The sequence below is a fragment of the Dioscorea cayenensis genome, chromosome 19 (genome assembly GCF_009730915.1).
Source record: "Dioscorea cayenensis subsp. rotundata cultivar TDr96_F1 chromosome 19, TDr96_F1_v2_PseudoChromosome.rev07_lg8_w22 25.fasta, whole genome shotgun sequence".
Classification (NCBI taxonomy): Eukaryota; Viridiplantae; Streptophyta; class Magnoliopsida; order Dioscoreales; family Dioscoreaceae; genus Dioscorea; species Dioscorea cayenensis.
In genome coordinates this window covers 12067245-12090365 of record NC_052489.1, presented here as the reverse complement: position 1 = coordinate 12090365, position 23121 = coordinate 12067245, and the positions used below count along the sequence as shown (strand labels likewise).

Below are 23121 nucleotides of genomic sequence, written 5' to 3'. Positions count from 1 at the left end.
TTGACACAGTAAAAATACGCAAGTCACCCTCATGGAAAGACTTCAAAAAAATTGCACAAAACAAAGCAACATCATTCCACTCTTGATCGCTTAAGCTTATATATAAAATTACTGTCTCTTTCACCCAAATATAAGAAAGCAGCTTTGTAATGAAGTGCCACAACAAGCATGTCATAGATAGAGTTCCATCTGGTTGGACAATCAAGGCATAATTTTTTTCTAATGTCCAAATTTAACTTCTTTGCAATATCATAAAATTTCTTTCTTCTATGAGTGGATTGCTTCACATATTTTACACCAAGACGCAACTTGCCAATGGTCAACATAATAAGATTAAATGCTGATTGCACAACCAAATTTAATATATGAGCACAACATCGTATATGAAAGAATTCACCATCACAAGGAAGAAAACCCCACTGGTTAAGACGACTCTTAAGCAATGAAACAACACATCGTTTGTACTCGGATTATCCAAAGTGATACTAAATAGTTTATGTTGAATGTTCCATTGAGCAACACATGTATTAATTTCATCTTCAATAGAAAAAGCTGTCATACTGGAGGTGGAATGAGTTTAAAATGGATAAGCCTCTTATGCAACAACCATTCATGATCAATAAAATGCGCCGTAACACAAATATAGTGATCTTCAGTGATAGATTTCCAAGTGTCTGATGTTAAGCATATTCTACTAGGGCACTCAATCAATATGTCTTTCAAATTCTGTCTTTCCCGCTTATATAGCAACATAATATCTCTTTTGATTGTTTTTCTACTCATCATTTTAAATTCAGGACATGCAACTTCTATCACACGCCTAAATCCAATATTCTCAACCATTATGAAAGGTTGTTCATCAATAGCAATCATCATAGCAATTTCTCTACGAATGATCTCAACATCAATTTTATAATTTGAGAATGACGCATCACCGGTTGTTGTTTGATGAGAAATTGTGTATTGTCTAATGTCACGACAAACACGCTTTCGGACATTTAGTCAAGTGCCTCCTCAAATGCGATGTTCCTCCTGTGCTTTTGCAAGAATATGCCTTCTTACAATATTTGCATTGAGCTCTTTGTGAATTTGCATCAATTGGTGGTAATTTGTCAAAATGCTCCCACACATCCGATCTACCACGCTTTGATTCAGGCTCAACATTTTCATCACCAAGATTAATTGGTGTACTTGATTGACTTTCCATATCTATTGAATAAAAATTAACAAACAAAAATTAAAAATCAATAGAAAAATTCATGTGGTGTAATAAAAAAATTAATTTATAAATAAAAAAATCTAAAAGCTGAAGTATAAGAGTGAATTTATTACTTGGATGGTTAGACCTTACCTTGAGATGAAATGGATGAAGTGAAAAATCAAATGAGCACAATGATTGCTTAAAAGTAGGAGAAAAAGCTTGATCATGGAACCCTAGAGAAAGCTCATGAAGTGTGAATTCAAGATTCCAAAAAAAGAAGAATGCCCGCACATTCATATAAAAAGTGACTTGATTAAAAAGAGGCAAAAATACTAGTACACACTGCACATCAAAAAGAAGAGTCTAAGAATATATTACCCGGATGGCCAAATCTTCACCGGATATGAAATGGATGACTCGCAAAAAAATGAAAGAGCATGGCGGTTGGTTAAAGCAAGAGGAGAAAAGCTTGATGGAGGAGAGAAGCTTGATAATGGAAGTAGAAATAAAAACAAACACTTTTTTTCATTATTTGAATGTCATATGTCATCCCTGAGCCCTCAAACGAAAAAAACAAAGACACAATTAGATGAAAGCTTGCATGCACAGATTCCAATATATTTTTTATATTAAAAAAATCTAAAATCAAAGGCTAAAAAGTTGCCTACTCAAGCCTATTACTATTATATATATATATATATAATTATATATATATATTATAAATAATGTATTATATATATTATTTATTTATTCGGGTCGGGCCGGGTCGGGTCGGGTTAAAATTCATCTGACCCAAACCCAGCCCGAAATTCAATCGGGCCAAATATTTGAGCCCAACCCAGTTTTTTGGGCCAACTTTCTAAACCCAGGCCCTGTATTTTTTGGGCTGGGTTCGGGCCAGCCCATGGGTCGCCCGGCCCATGTCCACCCCTACCGGTCGGTGACCCCGGCTACCCGATGAATATCCAGTTAGGACGCTACACTCCCACCTGAACTGGACCTCGTAGAAATCAACACTCAGGTCCACCACGCCACCTCTAAAGGCTGGCCCGTGGGGACCTACTACCGCAGTAATACAATCGGTATAAATCATATCACAGGATCCTTATCCAGGACAAGCATTCACATCACGGAAATAAACATTATTTTCTACAAAGCCAATGCCAAAAGTATAACAATACATAATACCAGTAAAGCCCCCAGATACACAATACCATTCTTATATCAGGAATGAAAACCAATTCCACTAACAATGCCGATAAAACATGTTTAATGTGCTCACATGGTTTCACAAATCATTCCAAATCAAAGCATATGTAACCATAAAAAATAAACACATGAACCAAATAATTAAATCATATATACGTATATTTTTACTATTTAAAAATACATATAATTATACAAAATCATATATATCAATACGATCATCATGGCACATCAACGGAAAATAAATAATAATAAATATAAGTATATTTCAACAGCATACGCAATTAAACATAATAAAATGAAATAATTAAACCATCATTTCCAAAATACTAGCCATTAAATAATTATTTCAAAATAATAATAATAATCCAATAATTTAAATAATAGCCACTATTAACTCACCTGGTCTTCCTTAGGTTTCTTGCTAGACCTGGAACTCCCTCCCAAGCCTAATCAACACCTAGCAGGATAATATAATAAAAATAAATAATTATGACAACTAAAAACATAATTGAACCCAACAAAAAATACATAAAATCAATAACCGTCTCTCTAATTGGCCCACTCACTCCAATCGGTTCAAACCTGACCTTGCATAATCAAATTGTCTCCAATTGCACTTAAACCAACTCAATTTGGGCTAGACCATTCTGGACCAACCTGAACCAACCTCAATTCCACTGAACCAAACTCAATTTCGCTGAACCAGGTTTAATTAAACCAACCAGCCTTGAACCAACTCAATTTTTATACAAAATCTATTAAACGAACTTGGTTCAGCCCAAAACCCTTAGCCCAACATCCAAACCAAACCCAAATCAACTTCAACCAATTTAATTCAACCAAACCATTCAAGTCCAACCACACTCAACTTGATTTGATCAAGCCCAACTCGACCAAATCAAACCCAACTCAATCAATTCAATTCAACTCAACCAAATCAATTCTAACTTGGTTTGATCCAACCAAATCAACTTGGCTAACTCAACCAATTCCAATCTAACCATCATCATTAACACCTTAATCATCATCATCAACTTAATTAACCAAACCAAACCCTAATCTCTGTGCCACATTAATGCTACAGTAAAATCGAAAATCTCATCCTCCATTCAAGCTAGATTCATCACAAATACAAGATTTTTCCAAAACAAACTTCAAACTCTTATCATCTATAACAACATACCAAGTTTTTCTATTCAAATCCATCATTTTCTTCATCAAATAACCAATATATACATATATATATATATATATATATATATATGCATACATACATCCATGCCAAATACAACACAAAGGAAGATCCTTACCAAGCCAAGTCATCACCCCGGTGAGTTCTCTCCAACGATCTCCAATCCTCCACCTCAAATCTCCCATTTTTCTTCTCATTTGTTCATATATTTTTTCTTTCACGGGTTACTGTAGAAGATAAAGGGAGAAGAAGATGAACAAACAAACCATCAAAATCTAGATTTTTCTCCAACTTAAGTTTCAGCTGAAACTTACTTTTAGTCCCTCAAAATATAATTTCGTACAAAACAGTCCCTGAAAAACTCACCAATGGTCCCTGAATTATGACATAGTATTCTCAAACGGTCCTTTGAAATTATCCAATGGTCCCTGGATTATAGCACAATATTTCCAAAAGATCCCTTCCATCTTACCTTCCAGTTCTTGGTTTCCAGAAACATTTCATATCAATCTTTTTTCTATTACTCTTTAACCCAAAATCTTTTAAAACTTTTAAATTTAGGTCCCTAAATTTTTCCACTTAGGGTTTCTCAACAAGATTACTCTGTAGAAAAATCTTACTACCACTGTAGTAATACCTTGAATATATTTTTCAACAGTTATCCACAGGTTCAAGGTATTACAGCTGGGCTTCGCCCCCTCATCACAATTCAAAATAACAAGTAATATAAAAACCGTCCTCAAATTCACAGCCCGAAAACTCTCCCCGACTTAGCCGTCGTCACAACTAGGTTGGGAGCCGCCAAGGTCTTCATAACCTTGATGTTGTGGTGACCCCGGAATCCCGATGTATCATCCAATCAGGACTCTACGCTCCCACCTGATCTAAACAAATCAACACTCAGGTCCACCACGCCACCTCTAAAGGCTGACCTATGGGAACCCACTACTGCAGTAGTCGGGCTTTAGTCCGCCGTCACTAGAGATGGCAATTTGTACCCTACCCGACGGGTATACCCGTACCCGTACCCGGTCAAAGAGGGTAATACCCATTAGTGGGTTCCCTCTTTGACCGGGTGCGGGTACGAGTACGGGTATTACCCATTAGTTTTTGAGCGGGTACGGGTCGGGTAAGGGTATGCCCCTACCCTACCCGTACCCTTACCCTTACCCTTACCCGTTGAAGAGGGTACGGGTAAAACCCGTACCCTTACCCTCTCATATATATATATATATATATATATATATATATATATTTATAAAACTAAACATTTACTCACAATTTACTCAATATCTATTTTCATAGTGATTAATTTGAAAATAATACTTCAAGTTTTCTCTTAATATATTATTTTAAATTTTATTTAATTTCTATATTTATATTTGATAATATTATCAAAATTGAATTTTAGATATATATTAAGAATCATAATTAAATTAAAAAATAAATAAATATAAAAATTATAAGAACATCATGAAAAATAAGATACTAATAAAAAATCAATTGGATATAACTTATGAGAATTACTTATAATGTTTTTTATATTCAAAATATTACTAGATATTTATAAAATTTGAAGCTATATAAAATATAAATAGTAGATATATGAAAAAATTTTAAACAAAAACCAAGATGGTTAAATATGAACAAAACAAAAAGGTAGAGTTACCATTGAGTCCTAAATAGACGTCATTTTTATGTGATTATATAATTTAAGATAAACAAATATATATCAACTTGTAATTTTGAATTTATGGATGTGTTTAAAGATTGTAATATAATGTATAATTAATTTATTTTTATTATTATTTAAATTTAATTCGATAATTTGAACAACGGGTAAGCGGGTACCATGCGGATATACCCGTACCCTGCGGTTAAGGGTAAGGGTATGATTTTTTTAACCCTGAAGGATACGGGTAAGGGTACGGGTATGGGGTAGGGGTTACGGGTACGGGTAAGGGTTTTGGCATACCCTACCCGTTGCCATCCCTAGCCGTCACCATCCAAACCATCATATAGATATAACAATAATACAATCGGTATAAATCATATCACAGGATCCTTATCCAGGACAAGCATTCACATCTCGGAAATAAACATTATTTTCCACAAAGCCAATGCCGAAAGTATAATAATGCATAAACATTATTTTCCACAAAGCCAAATAGTTGTTTAATTTGTATAATTATACATATTTGTGAATAGTGGAAATACATGTATACGTGATTTAATTATTCAATTCATGTATTTATTTTTGGATGGCTACATATGCTGCTTTGATTTGGAATGATTTGTGAAATCATGTGCGCGTATTAAAATGTTTTTACCGACAATATTTGTGGAACTGGTTTTCATTCCTGGTATAGGAATGGTATCATGGATCTTTACTGGTATTATGCATCGTTATACTTTTGGCATTGGCTTTGTGGAAAATAATGTTTATTTCCGTGATGTGAATACTTGTCCCTAGAAAAAGGATCCCCGTGTTATGATTTATACGGATGGTATTATTGTCAGTATTTACTTGATGGTTTTGATGGGCGACGGGCTAGGGCCCGACTCATCGCATGAGTGGGTCCCCACGGGCCCGACCCTTTAGAGGTGGGCGTGGTGGACCCGAGTATTGATTTCTACGAGGGCCAATTCAGGTGGGAGCGGAGAGCCCCCGACTCGGATATTCATCGGGTAGCCGGGGGTCACCGACCCGGTGAACCGATGGGTCAACGCTAGGGACATAAGTTCCTTGACGGCTCGAACCCTAGCCAGCGCCACGGCGAGGGTTTAGAGAGTTTTTCTAGACCATGTTATCTTTGGGTGAGTGTTGGGTATTGTTGTATTTTTGAATTTGAAATTTATGTTATTTTTTTGAATTGTGATGAGGCGATCTCTCACAAAAATTTGTGTTTTTCGAGAAAATCAAATTGATGTTGATCTATGTTGAATTTATGTTTCAAAAGTTCTTTAAAAAAATGTATTTTTGCTAGAATTACGGTATTTTTGGAAAAAGTTGGAAAAAAATTATTTGAGAAGTTGGTATTTATATACTTTATATATATCGTATTTAAGTATTTAAAATTATTAAGCCACTACCGACCAACCGAATGTGTCAGAGCTGCAGGAGAAGGACCCCTGGATCGCTCGTTCGACTATAGTGCTAGTCAGGTTTAGTCCAAGATTGCAGTGGGTCCCATATCTTTCTTTCTATTTATTGTTGTTGTGATCTTGTAACGGTTGTACCCATAAAATTTGAGTTATTGTATTCATGGTATTTATGTATTTGAACCTGTAGTTGGTGTAAAGTTGTAAATTGTGATTTGTAGGTCTGATTTTGTTTAAAAACAGGGTGTCAGTTTCCAGTTAAAAAGGGAATTTTAACTGATGGGTGCCACATTTACCTCAGTAGAAGGGGTGGGTGTGACACAATCCATTTAATGAACTTGACTAAACCAAATCAAATTCTCTTCACTAGATTTGATCAAACCCACTCAACCAAATTAAACCCAACTCAATCGATTCAATTCAAACTTGTTTTGATCCAATCAAATCAATTTGGCAAAACCCAACCAATTCCAATCCAACCATCATCATTAACATCTTAATCATCATCATCAACTTAATTAACTAAACCAAACTTTAATCTCGGTGCTACAGTAATGTTACAGTAAAATCGAAAATCTCATCCTCCATTTCAAGCAATTTCATCATATTTACAAGGGTTTTTTCAAAACAATTTCAAACACTCATCATTTACAATAATTAAACATGCTTTTCTACTCAAATCCATCATTTTTCTTCTATCAAATCCACCAAATACATACATTCATTTATAAAAAATACACCAAGAAAAACTCTTACCAAGCAAGGTCATCTCTCCGGCAAGCTTCCTCCGGCGATCTCCAAGACCCTCTACTTAAAACCTCTAATTTTTTCCCATTTCTTCAAAAAAAAAATTTCTATTGGGTTACTGTAGCTGGATGAAGGAAAAGAAGATGAACAAACCCTCAAATTTTAGATTTTTCTCTAACTTGTGTTTTCTGCCGAAATTTACTATTAGTCCCTGAGAATACAATCTCTTACGAAAAGGTTCTTGAAAAGTTCATCAATGGTCCCTAAATCATGAAATAGTATTTCCAAAAGATCCTTACAAACTATCCCACAGTCCCTGAATTATAACACATTATTTCAAAAAGATCCCTGCCGCCTTACCTTTCAGTCCTTGGTTTTAGAAACATCTCATGTCCATCCTTTTTCTATTACTCTTTAACCCAAAATCTTTTATAAACTTTCACATTTAGATCATTATTTTTTTCACTTGGGGTTTTCAACAAGATTACACTGTAGAAAAATCTTACTGCAACTGCAGTAATACCCTGAATATATTTTCCAACAGTTATCCACAGGTTCAGGGTATTACAATTTGTCTCTTGTACTTTTAATGCAATGTAATTTTATTATTGTGTAATTTTAAATTAATGTGCCCCAGTGTTACTGTATTTTTATTATTATGTAATTTATACCTAATGTATTTTATTATTGATGTAGTTTAATTAATATGTAATTTTAAAGCAATGCATTTTAATTTATGAAAGTAGTCATTATAAAACTAACCATTGTAAAACTAGCCGTTATAAAATTAGTCCTTAAGAATTTAACAATGTACTATTTTACTGAAATTCATATAATTTTTTAAAATATTTAAATAATGTATTTAAAAAAATTAATATATCATCTAATTATTTTAAGTAAATAAATAAATTTATAATAAAATGCATATTGTGAAAAATTAAAATAGTTGAATGAAATGATTATGAGTTTGATATTATAGCATAACTATTATGGGAGACAATTTAATAAATAAGAGTTTAATAAATTGATGAGGCAGCATTCATATCAAACCCTTAGAGAGTTTAATCATTAAAGATGTCACGAGAATCCACAGATTAAAAAAATGAATAAACAAGACTTCAATTTCTGAAAATAGACAAAAAATAAGTAAAAAACCAAAAATTTGCCCCTTTGATCTCAAAAAAAGGACTTTATTAAATCAGCAATAATGAAAAGCACACTTTTTTAAAATCAACAAGTAAAAATCAAGGATTTTTTTTTAAAAAAAAATCCAACATTTTTTTTTTCACCTGCCATTCCTTATCTTCTCTATAGCTTAAGGTTGGATATGAGCCATTCTACCACTTGCATTAGACTTAATCTAACAGTGAAAAATAATATGAGTAAGTTGCTAACCCAACCAATATATCAGTATGTAGCTTCACCAAGATCAATCCCAAATTAATAATGGCCCTCATGCACCTAATATCAACATTTCTCACATTGCATCTTTCCATATTTCTAATAAACGAGACAAATTGTCTTGGGACACTTTCAATTAAGCATCTTGTCGATAAACTCTCTACTGCTATAGACCCACTCAATAAATTTGATTTTCAGTACCAAATTAGTTATTTGTATATGTTATAATCATTTTATATAATTGGTGTTGTAAAATGTAGGACTGAATATAGAATTACTGCAGCAAAATAAATGAAAAGAAATGTTGAAAATAAATGACACAAAGATGTTACGTGGAAAACCCCTAAATAATTAGGGTAAAAACCACATGCAAGGATAGAAGAATTTACTAAGTGGGAAAATTCCAGGAGTTACAAACTCTCTCTAATAACAAGGAGAAAACCAGTACTCTCTCTTGTAGTAGAAGAATGGACTAACTCTCAAAATATTTTTTTTTTTTTTTACACTTCCTCACTTTTCTTTTTTTCTCTAATTTTCTCTCACTCTCACTTGTTCTCCTTCACTCAAGTTGTGTTGAAATGGAATGAGAACCTCTATTTATAGAGAGGAACCAGCTCACAAATCACACAAAACCAAAGTTGCATTTTGATGGTTTAATGAGCCATTAGTTTAGGGTAATTAGTTTGGGCCAAAGGTTTGGAGGAGATGGTTTTATGAGCCATTGATTTAAGTTGATGGTTTGATGAGGAAATGGTTTTGGGCTAATGGATTATGATCCATTGGTTAGTGCCAACAATTCTCCCACTTGAAGATTTGATTGAAAGACAATCAGATCTTCACACCATTCTTTCTATCTTGCCATTCGATGTTGCTTACGTCTCTGTCAGACCACAAGAGGATCGACACCATATGAATCTGTCAGCGTTGATTGCTTTTGTCATAAAGTATGCTAGGTTATCCTTGGTATGGATCTTGTGCATGTCCACTGTACCTTCTTCCACTTTCTCACGAACGAAGTGGTACTGAACTCTGATATGTTTTGTCTTTGAATGAAATGCTGGATTCCTTGCAAGATGCAATGCACTCTGGTTGTCACAATATAGAGTGATGTTCTCTTGTTTGTGCCCGAGTTCTTCCAACACCATCTTCAACCACACTGCTTCTTTACTGGTTTGTGTAGCTGCCAGATACTCTGCTTCTGTCGTTGACAGAGCCATGACTGACTGTAGTTTTGAAACCCAGCTCACAGCTCCTCCTGCTAGTGTGAACACATATCCAGTAGTGGATTTGCTTTTATCAAGATCATCTGCATAATCAGCATCAACATATCCACTGACAGTAAAGTCAGATCCCTCATAACATAATGCAACATCTGAGGTTCGTTTTATATATCTGAGAATCCTCTTAACAACACTCCAATGCTCTCGACCAGGATTCGCCATGTACCGACTTACCACTCCTACTGCATGTGCAATTTCTGGTCTTGTACAAATCATGGCGAACATTAGGCTTCCCACCGCTGATGCATACGATACTCGAGACATCTCCATCCTCTCTTCTTCACCGCTAGGACACATACTTGAGGATAACTTGAAATTAACAGGAAGTGGGGTAGAAATTGGCTTACAGTCTTGCATGTTGAACCGCCGCAAGATCTTCTTCAGATAAGTCTTCTGAGTAAGCCAAATCTTCCTATTATTTCTGTCTCGGTGAATTTGCATCCCTAAATCTTGTTTGCCGGTCCCAAGTCCTTCATTTCAAACTCCCTAGCCAATTGTGACTTCAACTCCTTGATACGATCTTTGTTGGGGCCTGCTACCAACATGTCGTCAACATACAGCAACAAGAAGACAAAATCTTCTTTTTCAAACCTCTTAACATATGCACAAGGGTCTGTATTGAATGTACTGTATCCAAGGCTCATGATGAAGGAATCAAATCTCTTGTACCAACATCTTGGCGCCTGCTTTAGACCGTACAGAGATTTGTTCAACTTGCAAACCAAGTTCTCTTTACCTTTTTCTTCAAAACCTTCTAGTTGGAGCATGTAAATCTCTTCTTCAAGATCTCCATGAAGAAATGCAGTTTTGACATCTAACTGCTCCAGATGCAAGTCAAATGTAGCACACATCGCTAGGACTACTCGGACTGTTGTAAGTCGAACCACAGGTGAACATATTTCGTTGAAGTCAATACCTTCCTTCTGAGCATATCCTTTCACTACCAATCTAGCACGATAACGATCTACTTGATCATCACTATTGCATTTGATCTTGTAGACCCATTTATTACCAATGGGTTTTCGCTTTTGTGGTAGCGACACCAGTTCCCATGTCCTATTTTTATGAAGAGCTTCAATTTCTTCTTCCATTGCTGCCATCTACTGAGATGCATCTGAATTATTCAGTGCTTCTTGAAGAGTTGATGGCTCTCCATCCTCAGTTAGAAGACAGTACGCAATATTACCCTCCATAATATAGTCAGAATGCCAACTTGGTGCCTTTCTTGTACGAGTTGACCCCCGAACTTCTGGAACTTCAGATTCAGCTGGCTCTTGTACCTCGTGCTCTGGTGTAACTTCAGCTTCTTTTTCTACCTGTACTGTTGTAGTCTCTGTGCTTTCTTTTGAAGTGCTTTCACCATCTACTTGCTCTTGTTCTTTATCTTCTATGAAGATAACATCCCTCGATTTGACATAACCTTATGGGCGTGGGATCCCACAAAGCAGTACCCTTAACACCATCGAAAGATATCCTAAGAACATACATTTTCCGGATTTTTGGATCCAGCTTTTGTAGTTTCTTGGGTATTGTACATTACATATACAGGACTTCCAAATATATTAAGGTTTGAATAATCAACTGGCTTACCAGTCCACATCTCCATCGGTGTCTTCAACTCGATTGCGGTTGATGGGGCCCGATTCACCACATAACAGGCGGTGTTTGCTGCTTCTGCCCAGAACTTCTTGTCTAAGCCTGCAGCTCCCAACATAGCTCTTGTTCTTTCCAACAGAGTTCTATTCATCCGCTTTGCCACATCATTTTGTTGAGGAGTTATGCTGTAGTGAACTGCCTTTTGATGCCTTCTTGCTTACAGAATTCATCAAATTGTTTGCCAGTATATTCTCCTCCATTATCGGTCCTCAAGCACTTGATCTTCTCCCCAGATTCAAGTTCTATCCGCGCTTTGTAAAATTTGAAGACTTGAAACACATCAGCCTTCCTCTTGATAGGGTACACCCAACATCTCCTGGAATAGTCATCAATAAATGATACAAAGTAATTTGCTCCTCCCAGGGATGTAACTGGTGCTTGCCACACATCAGAGTGAACCAGTTCTAGAATTGCTTTGCTTCTAGAATTAGATGTGTTGAACTTGAGTCGATGCTGCTTGCTTACAATGCAATGTTCACAAAAGGGTAGTGTTACCTTTGTGAGACCTTGAAGTAGATTCCTTTCTGCAAGAATCTTCATTCCTTGCTCTGACATGTGTCCAAGTTTCCTGTGCCATGTCATTGTGCATCTTTCACTTGGACTACTTGTGGCAACTGAAGCTTCTCCTTCTTGCAAAGTTTCTCCCTTCATGCATACAAGCGCTCGAATTATCTTCATGATCTTGTTTTGAACTTCAATTTTGCAACCAAGATCATCAAGTTATCCTATAGACAACAAATTCTTCTTGAGGCCCTTCACATGTCGGACTTCTTGTATGGTCTGAACCATGCCATCGTACATTTTCAGTTTGATAGTGCCAATGCCAACGATCTTCAAAGCTTGATCGTTACAGCTGTACACAGATCCCCCAGAGATAGGTTCATACTGATGGAACCATTCTCTTCGGGAGGTCATGTGAAAAGTGGCTGCTGAATCAAGAAGCCATACATCAGTAAATCTTTTACCTGATGTAGTTGCTGCTTCACACACCATGGCTTCTCCATCATCTGAAGTGTTTGCAACATTCCCTTGAGGATTGGAATCCTTTTTATTTAGACTCCAACAATCCTTCTTCAAGTGACCTTTCTTGCCACAGTGGTAGCACTTGAAAGTCTTCTTACTCCTCGACTTTGATCTACCACGATTGTAACTCCCACTAGATTCACGTTCTATTGGTCTTCCTCTCGTCACCATCAAAGCCTCCGCTTGTTGTGAACTTGCTAGCTTGTCTTCCTTGTTCTTGCGGCTACTCTCTTCCTCCAGAACAATAGCTGCAATATTGTCAAAAACTAGACTGTCTGTGGGGACATTATTTGTTAAGTTGATGACGAGTTGATCATACGAATCTGGTAGACTTTGGAGTATAATTTCTGCACGTTCACTTGACTCTATTGTATGTACCAATGATGTGAGTTGGGAAAATAGAGTGTTCAGTGTATTCATGTGTCCCGTCACTGAAGTAGATTCTGCCATACGCAAAGTATAGAGTCTCCTTTTAAGGAAAATTTTGTTGTGGAGTGACTTGGCCTCGTACAACTTAGTGAGGTGATTCCAGATCTCCTTCGCCGTCTTCTTCTCCGCTATGCTTGATAGAACTCCATCAGCAAGTGCGAGATGAAGATCAGCAACGGCGTTCCCATCCATCTCATTCCACTTATCATCTTTGACCTCAGCTGGTCTTTCGGTGATGGCCGCCAAGCAGTTGTCCTTCCTCAGGATTGCCTTTATCTTCAGCTTCCACAGTGAGAAATTACTCCCACTGAATTTTTCAATCTTATATTTCGCCACCATTGCTTCTATTAGAAATTGCTGCAAGAGCAGTAATCAGTCTTTCAAAAGGTGAATAATTATCCAACTTATTTTCTGATGTGGAGAATCCACTAATAGTGGCAACCACATAGCATACGATAAGTAGATATATTACACCAAAATCTAGCTCTGATACCACTTGTTGTAAAATTTAGGACCGAATATAGCATTGCTGCAGCAAAATAAATGAAAAGAAATGCTGAAAATAAATGACACAAAGATGTTACGTGGAAAACCCCTAAATAATTAGGGTAAAAACCATGGGCAAGGATAGAAGAATTTACTAAGTGGGAAAATTTCAGGAGTTACAAACTCTCTCTAATAACAAGGAGAAAACCAGTACTCTCTCTTGTTGTAGAAGAATGGACTAACTCTCAAAATATATATTTTTTTTTACACTTCCTCACTTTTCTTTTTTCTCTAATTTTCTCTCACTCTCACTTGTTCTCCTTCACTCAAGTTGTGTTGAAATGGAATGAGAACCTCTATATTTATAGAGAGGAACCAGCCCACAAATCACACAAAACCAAGGTTGCATGTTGATGGTTTAATGAGCCATTAGTTTAGGGTAATTAGTTTGGGCCAAAGGTTTGGAGGAGATGGTTTTATGAGCCATTGATTTAAGTTGATGGTTTGATGAGAAAATGGTTTTGGGCTAATGGATTATGATCCATTGGTTAGTGCCAACAGTTGGTAGATATTTATATTTGGTTAACTTGTCTACTATGATTTTTTATTTAAAATAGCTCCCTTGAATAACTTGCATGCACCCTTTTTTATTCCTTGTTCTTATGACCATACAAAAGCTATAATAAGCAAAGCTTAAGCGATACACTCTAAACGCTGAACATTTATTAGCTATTGCACTTCATACATACACCCAATGCTCATTCCAATATGCTCCTAATCACCCAATAAAATTACAAAAAGAGTACAACCAACAGCATTTCCAATCACATGTGGTAGGAGCAGAAGAGATGCTTTCCTTCCCCTCAAGCTCATTCTTGAAGTTGCCTCTTGATGAGCCATATATTCTCATTTGATGTGGGGTCTCAACAACCCTTGTAAAGTTAAATAAAGACATAGGGGGTGTGTGTGGGATCCATTAATCAATTCTACTACACCTTCTTCTTCTTGTTTGTTATGTCACACAAATTATTAAAGATTAGAGTAAAAGTAGATAGATTAAACTAATTTAATGTGTTTAATACTACTAGTTTGGTGAGGAAAAGTGGTTAATTGATTAGCTTCAAAGTAAGTGAATAGGTATTCCTTTCAAGCAAGATATCTATCTATTCACAGTGGAAAGAATGGAAGCATAGCGGAGACGCCCTTCCACTTCAAGTTGTAACAGATATACAAAAGTTGGTTGTTTGCCAAAATATCCATAGTTGCCCACAAGGTCCAACCTTTAATAATGGTTTAAGGTAAATTATAAGTGGACTTGTAGTTTTTAATTTTATTTCTTTTTATTTGTTTGCAAAAGTTAGTGTGAAATTTAGTTTCTAACTATTTTTATAATATTAGTATTTTTACTCAATTATTTGTTTTTTTATCTATTTTAATAAATTATTATTTCATTATAAATTATTTTATTTGAGGCATGGTAGGGAATTAAAGAATTGTGTATCTAAGAATGATTTGTTTTAACTTAAATTAAACAAAAAAAAATTGCTGAAGGACTGATTTGTTTTAAAGTTCATTTCATACTCAGATAAAATTTTGATTACGTACAAATAATGTCTTATAAATTTTTTACTTAAATTTTTTTTTTTAATAAAAAATATAAACCATCAATTTTAAGAACCTATAATATTTTACCTTCTAACAAAAAAATTATAAAAAATGATTGTAGAATCTATTTAGCCAGGGTAATAAAGCGTTTTTAAATAAGAGTTCTTTGAGAATTTCTAAAATAGTTAAATTAAATTTATTATTTTTTTTAATATTCTTGCAAAAAAGGGTGGTTCATATAATTCATATAAGAATTATATTTACACTCTACTTTTTTTTTGGAAATTTTAAATTAGACTTTTAAGCTAGAAATATATACATAATATAACTATTTTATTAGAGTATATAGATAAATATGATTTTTATGAAAAAAAAAATTATTATTAATTATTTGTTTTCTTTTTTTGGACAGAGTTATATTGGCAATGTCAGTGAAATCTTGCATAATTAAAAGAATTTTCAATAAAAAAAATCCTTTAAAAAAAAAAGGTGGGAAAATGAAGTCAAACAAACTCATAATCTCCCATTTGGAAGGCAAAACTTGCAAAAGAGCATTTTAGTTGTCAAGTAACTTTCATGTGGTTTTAAACTAGAATTTACACAGCAGTCTTACAATTATTTATTTAGAATTTATTGCCAAAGTCAGAAGAATTTAATTTCTTCAAAGACAACCCAACCAAGACTCCCCACCATTTAATAATTAAATAAGTAAAATGCCATATAGGTTGTCATTTTTTTGGCACTTCCATGCATGGCTTAGGCTGGCACATTGAATATATATATATCAATTCCTTTTTCCCAATTGCAAGAAGCACAGCTGCCAAAAAACATGTTGGATTTGTGGCAGTGTGCAACTCCCAACTTAATCTGTAGAAATATCAATTTAATTATTTTTCTCTTTTTTATTAGAATTTTTCTTTTTAATTTTGATAAAGGTTCACAAGTCACGTGCCCTCTCAGAGGAGTGCTCGGATAAACTAAGTATACTATACATTCTCACTTTTAAGTGCAGTGGGGATTTGACTCTTAATTTTCTCCCGTGACACACAGAAACCTAATACTAATAAGTTAAGATATTGCTGGTTAAAAATAATTTTTTTTCTTCAAATATTGTAAAGAAAATACACTGGGGAACCATGACATGAATCGAATAGTTGATCAAAGACCTTTGAGATAAGGTTTACGTGGCATATAGAATGATTAGCCATTTTTTTCTTTTCTTTTATTATATATCTATTCTTTATTTACATCCTATTTTTATTTTTATATCCCCTATATTCATTTTCCTTTGTTAAGGGATCTTTTAATCATTTGGTATGATTAAAGATTTTTCTATTATGATCTTTGTGTATCTATTTTGGATGTACCTGATTTTATAGATTTTGGATGATTTTCCAATTTATTTTGAAACAATATTTAAATATTAATTATAAAATTTTAAAAAAATTGCAAAATGTTTTGGTTTGTGTTAATATTATATAGGCTCCAACATTTAATTATGTTGATGATGTGGTAATAAAATTTGTCTCTCAATATTAAACCAATTGTTTTTTTTTTATAATGTGTTAATGCAGAGGCTTATGTAATTCAAATACTAAATTTAATATTAAAATTTTAATGATAATTAAATTAAGAGCAAAATATATACCCCGTAATATAATTTACATTAAATATAAAAATAATAATGTGAGAGGGACAGGTTATGTTTAGACACTCAAAGTTAAAAAGATGTGCATATTTATTTTAAAATAAGGCATAAGTTCACCATTAGTTCCTCAAATAATATTATTTAATCTATTTAATTTTTTGATTTAAAAAACAAGTCCTTTCTGTACCTAAATTGAAAAGACTGTATATAAAATATTTTTTTCATTTTTCTGTGAATTACATGAATTTAAACATTATTTTTTAATGTCAAAAATCTTTTTTCAAGTTAAAATTTTTGAAATCCTCATTGCAAACCATGCACAATCTATTTTCAAACAAAATTATTTGTCAATGAAAACAATAACAATAATAATTTAAGACCCACCGACAGAACGAGGGAAATAAACAATTAAAATATGAAAAATAATTAAATAAATAAAAATAAAAGAAAGAAACAAAGGCTCCAACCTACTAATAATAAAGATATTTGTATTACGAGCCCCTAGTTCTCTCTCTCTCTCTCTCTCTCTCATGAAATGAATGAAGGCGACCAAATATTTCCCGGCAGGCAACACGTCTACCTCTCACACCTTATTCTTCCGCACTATATATATATATATATATATAACTATTATTATTGTTATTGTTATTATTATTACTATTATGAGTGGGACCTTGATTATTTCGGTTCACCGACATGACTCGAACCGAACCGGACCGGTTCTGTTCAATCAGCTCATTATTCCAACAACTTGCTGGCGCTTAATTAACTAGATTCGCTACCCCGCACCCTGTGGATCCTGTTCATTATTCATAACAAAGGATGTTTTTGCCATTTCGTCGTGTTGTATTACTTATACAGGAGTTTTACACATTACCCTGCAAAATTTATATAATTGCTGATACTTTTTGCAAAATTTTCTCCACAACACATTTTTCTGCAAACTTCCTTCCCATTTTATACATTTTCTGTAAATATTTTTGACTTTGACTTTTTAAAATTTAAGGATGTTGAATGACAGTGGTAGATTAAAATCTAATAGTTATTATTTACAAAAATAATTTACAAATTTCCTATACTTATAGTGATTTACGGTGTTAAGGATGTTAGTCATTTATTAGATATTGTTTTATATTTTTGCATAAATGGACAAATGGTTGTCAAATTTAAATTTAAAAGACACCAAGTGAGTTAGTAAGATGGCACAACCTTTAAAAAAACAATGATTAACTATCTCCTATTATTATTAATATGCTCTCTTCAATCAAACCAAGTTTATATTCAATTACTGTTATATTTTAAGAAAAAAGATATATTATAACAAATACACATGCATACCCATCTTGGTTTACATTGAAATTTCATAAAGACAGTTTCCTCCAAATTAATGCCATGAGGTAATATGAAAACATAAATGGTTGACGTTGATGTGTTTATTTTGTGTTTGTTTGCAAAAATATAAAATTTTTATTAGTAAATCAGTAAAGTAAATACTTTACTTTGAAACTATTTTTAATATAATATAATTGGAACATTAATTTAGATTTAAAATGCCAAGGTGATATTTTGATATAACTGAGGAGATGTAAGTGCATTTTATCCATAACATCATGACGGTTATTATTAAATTTATTATAGTCAGGGCTGACTCAATCCCCCTCAGTAAACACTCAATAATTATCCCAGTAAAATTTTTAATTTTAATTAATTAATTAAATAAATAAATGCATATATCTTTTAATTTTGGTTTCTTACAACGTTAATAAATATTTTACGAAATAAATTTTAAAAAACATTAAATTTAAATTAAATCAAAATTTTAGTCTCTAACAAAAATTTACTTTTTAACCTAATATTTGACCTTCCCATTCATCTGTTGATACAATTTAAAAAATAGAATCAATATAGACACACAAAAAAATATTTTTTTTAAAAATATGTAAATAATTATTAATTTTTGCAAGAGTGTAACTAAAATATAAATAGCCAATGACTTTTGGGTCAATTGACATCGGTCCGTTGCGTAAGATGTTCGTTTTGGGGAGACCCAGAGATCGAACCTCATAGCCTACACAAGATGAGGGTATGTAAATCGGCATTGAATTTTACTCCCCACACGGACACGTCATCTCCATTCTAAAATATATATAAATATATAAATATATAAAATTAGGGTAGCCAGTTTATGTATGAAAAGTCACAAACATAGAATAGAAACACTAGTTTGCTTACCAGGAGGGTTGGGGTGGATGTGGGAATAAGTTAACCCTAGCACTAGGAACGGACAATGGCCCGCCACCAGCCTGTTAATAAGAAGCATCAGTCATAAGCCACGTGTCTCTTTCTCTCGGCGCGTTCCCTCGACGGAACCCCCGTACCTAACAACCCAAATAAACCCCAGTTTACTCTCCCTTCAAGTCCGCGACCATCCTCCCCTCTTTCTCTCTCTTCTCCATCTTCTCTATCAACTCAATCTCCATCTCTCTCCCAAATACAGAAAGACCTCTAGTGCTTGGCATCTGGTCTTGTGCCTCTTTCTCTTTCTCTTTCTCTCACGCCACATGGGTTCATCCATCAATGGCGGTGTCATCCTCTTCCTTCTCCTTCTAGCGGCGATCTCAGCCTCAGCCTCAGCCTCATCAGCATTGCCAGAGAAGCCCACAAACACCAGTGGCCAGATCAATTCCAACTCCGTCCTCGTTGCTCTCCTCGACTCGCATTATACCGAGCTTGCCGAGCTGGTGGAGAAGGCTCTCCTTCTCCACACTCTCGAAGACGCCGTCGGTGCTCACAATGTCACCATCTTCGCCCCCAGGAATGAGGCCTTGGAGCGTGATCTTGATCCTGAGTTCAAGCGCTTCCTTCTCGAGCCTGGCAATCTCAAGTCCCTCCAGACCCTCATCCTCTTCCATGTGGTTCCGGCAAGGATCTCCTCTCATTCCTGGCCGTCATCCCGCCACCGAACCCTCGCCAACGATCATCTCCATTTGTCCGCCGACAAGGATTCCGTGAAGAGGGTCGATCTGGCGGCGATCGTGCACCCCGACGCAGTTGTTCGCCCCGACGGTGTTATCCATGGCATCGAGCGGCTTCTCGTCCCGAGATCCGTGCAGGAGGACTTCAACCGTCGGCGGAGCCTAGCGTCCATCTCCGCTGTGTTGCCGACTGGCGCTCCAGAGGTCGATCCTCGCACGCACCGCCTTAAGAAACCAGCATCCCCAGCTCCTGCCGGATCTCCACCAGCCCTTCCGATCTACGACGCTATGGCTCCAGGCCCATCCATCGCTCCTGCCCCAGCACCCGGTCCCGGATCCGGGAAGCACCATTTCGACGGACACAGCCAGGTGAAGGACTTCATCCAAACCCTTCTCCTCTACGGCGGTTACAACGAGATGGCCGATATCCTCGTGAATCTAACCTCCCTGGCGACAGAGATGGGGCGGCTAGTCTCAGAGGGATACGTGCTCACAGTGCTTGCGCCCAATGACGAGGCCATGGGGCGGCTGACGGCGGAGCAGCTCAGCGAGCCGGGAGCACCGGAGCAGATCATGTACTACCACTTGATCCCGGAGTACCAGACGGAGGAGAGCATGTACAACGCTGTGCGCCGCTTCGGCCGCGTCCGTTACGATACGCTGCGCGTCCCCCACAAAGTCGTTGGTCGCGAGGCGGATGGCTCCGTGAAGTTTGGCCAAGCCGAGGGCTCCGCCTACCTCTTCGACCCTGATATCTACACCGACGGGAGAATCTCCGTCCAGGGCATCGATAACGTCCTCTTCCCGCCCGACGAGGAACCTCCCACCTCCTCTCAGCCACCCAGGAAGCCTCACGCTCAGCAGCCTAAGCCCCGGCGAGGTACGTGCTCTCTGTCTCCTCTTTTTCTTCAAATTTTCTTTTCGTTTCCGGGCAATGTGCTTCATTTCTCCGATGACGTCGTCGGAGACGACGATTGTTCCTCGGTGCTTGTGGTCGCTTTTTGCTTTTCAAAAATTATCATGATTGCCATTTTTTTCTAAAAGAAAAGTTGTTTTTGTCATATATGACCCCTAACTCTGTCGTATTTACATAAATACCTCATAGAGCATAGAATAACTACGAGGCTATGTCAGTCTTTTACACTAGCTAGAAGGGTATAATTATAATTAACCTATTTATCGGGGGTATATTTACAAAATCCCAAAAAAAAAAAGCATCGAGGGGGTGATTAGACTCAAAAGCTAGAAAGAGCTGCTGCATGTGGGTTACAGCTGGACGGTGTCGGTCATGGTGGTTTATATTGGTTTTCTTTTTTTCCAAGATAAATAAATAATATTATTTTATTCTTACTTTTTGGACTTCGATGTTTTTATTTAGATTCTTAAATAAAAAAAAAGTGGTACTAGGCTGCAGCAGGACAATTACTTCCAAGTTCCTGCTTCATCCCCTAGTTTTGGTCTTGGCCAATGGCCATTGACTTGAAAAGTCATGCTAGTCATTTCTTCAAGGGCAAACTGGTCCTTTTCATTTATTTGCAGTGCACGTTAGTCCCGTGGGCGGGGGGTTAAGCATATTATGAAGAGGAGGACATCAGATCATGGATTTGCGAAATCCTTGCTTTTCTTTTTGTTTCTTTTTTTTTTTTCTCGAGGTTTTTCTACGGTTTTAATTGTTTTTTTATAAGTTACTTAAGTTTACCAGTATGCCTTTACCAAATTGTTTATTCCATATATATCCCTGCACAGCTTGTAATTACATGCCTGCATGACTTAAGTTTTTTACTTTCAATTTATATATTTTAATTAATATTATTATAATTTACTAATTTTTAGTTATTAGATGCTAAAAGATTTTTTTGTCTTTTCTCTATTGCTTAATACTTAAGCAGGGAAGTTGATGGAGGTGGCTTGTCATATGCTTGGTGCCTTCGGTCAGCGCTCTCACTTTACCTCCTGCCAGTAGAGATAAACTAAATAAAAGGAAAAGAAAAAAGGGTTACAGGTACTTGCGTTATTATTAATTAGACATTGATCACTTGATTAGTTGATTGATTAACATGTTTCTTTACTCATTTTATTAATTGCATATTGGGTGCAGTTGAATGGAGGATGGTGTACAAAAAATTAAGTTGGATGGGGGGTGATTGGGAGGAGCTGGAGTTTTTATTTTGTTCTCATTTGATTACCTTTACTTCTTCTAATATCTGTTTTTTGTACTGTCAAATTTCTTAGGCATCTGGTAAAACAGGGATAGAAAAAAAAAGACCTAAGAAATGAATGGTGGGTTGTTGCTCTGGTGTTCCTCCCATTGTTCTGTTTTATTATTTCTTTCTTTTTATTTTTATTTTTAATTTTGTTCTTTTTTGTGGAGTTTGTTGTTGGTTATAGCAAATAAATAATAATGAGACGTGAAAACAGCTCAAAATGTTTGGTGGTCTTGTATATTTGCTGAATAATAGAAAACAAATACAGGAAGTTATGCAATTTTTTTTATTATTTTTCCCTACATATTATATTTATCAGCGGAATATAATAATATAAATCTTGAGTTGCTTATTCTGTGATGTAAACCTTTCACCATACTTATTTGAAGAAAAAGAATATGCTTTATGTTTTAACGAGCAAAAATCTTTGTTTTAATTGGTGAGTATAAGGAATGGCTTTTAATCATCTTTTGGATCCCAAGTAAAGTTACAAGAAAACATATAAAAGCAATCAAAACCATATTGTTGTAAATTGTGTCTTTAGTGTTAATACCCTTGTAAATAGTTGATATTATTTAAATACCTTCCATAGAATGTGCATTTGGTTTGCTGGAACTCAAATCTATCATGTGGAAATTTTCGTCTCAAAGTAAAATGAGCCTAACTAGTACTCACATTGCGATTGAGTTTGCCTGTTTGATTTGATGGATTAGTCTGAACAACCTCCTATTTTTATTGGGTTGGTGAAGATGACAATCCTTATTGTTTTGAGCTCAAAGAAGCAAAAATTCATTAATTTCAAATATTTGGATTTATCTTCAAATTAACAAAATTTCTTTTTATTGTGATGGCTGAGATGAATTCTTCAGGGATATATACATAAAATAAAAAATATAAAAATGTAAAATGTTTTTGAAATTATATGTATTTACACTGAAATAAAGCATTATTTCTCTGTAGTCC

At 35.3% G+C, this 23121-nt stretch overlaps 1 protein-coding gene across 1 annotated transcript; it reads left to right on the top strand.

Annotated features, from left to right (window-relative positions):
• The first annotated feature begins 19403 nt into the window (after positions 1-19403).
• Positions 19404-22438, top strand: LOC120249737 (fasciclin-like arabinogalactan protein 17). The gene is made up of 3 exons (XM_039258357.1): positions 19404-20834; positions 21844-21956; positions 22053-22438. Exons 1-2 carry the CDS (start codon positions 19541-19543, stop codon positions 21915-21917), a joined length of 1368 nt encoding a protein of 455 aa, XP_039114291.1. The 5' UTR covers positions 19404-19540; the 3' UTR covers positions 21918-21956; positions 22053-22438.
• The last annotated feature ends 683 nt before the right edge of the window (positions 22439-23121 follow it).

Coding starts and splice junctions, on each gene's coding strand:
- LOC120249737 (XM_039258357.1), top strand. CDS start 19,541: ATGGGTTCATCCATCAATGGCGGTGTCATCCTCTTCCTTCTCCTTCTA. Junction 20,835..21,843: donor GCAGCCTAAGCCCCGGCGAG/GTACGTGCTCTC, acceptor ATACTTAAGCAG/GGAAGTTGATGGAGGTGGCT.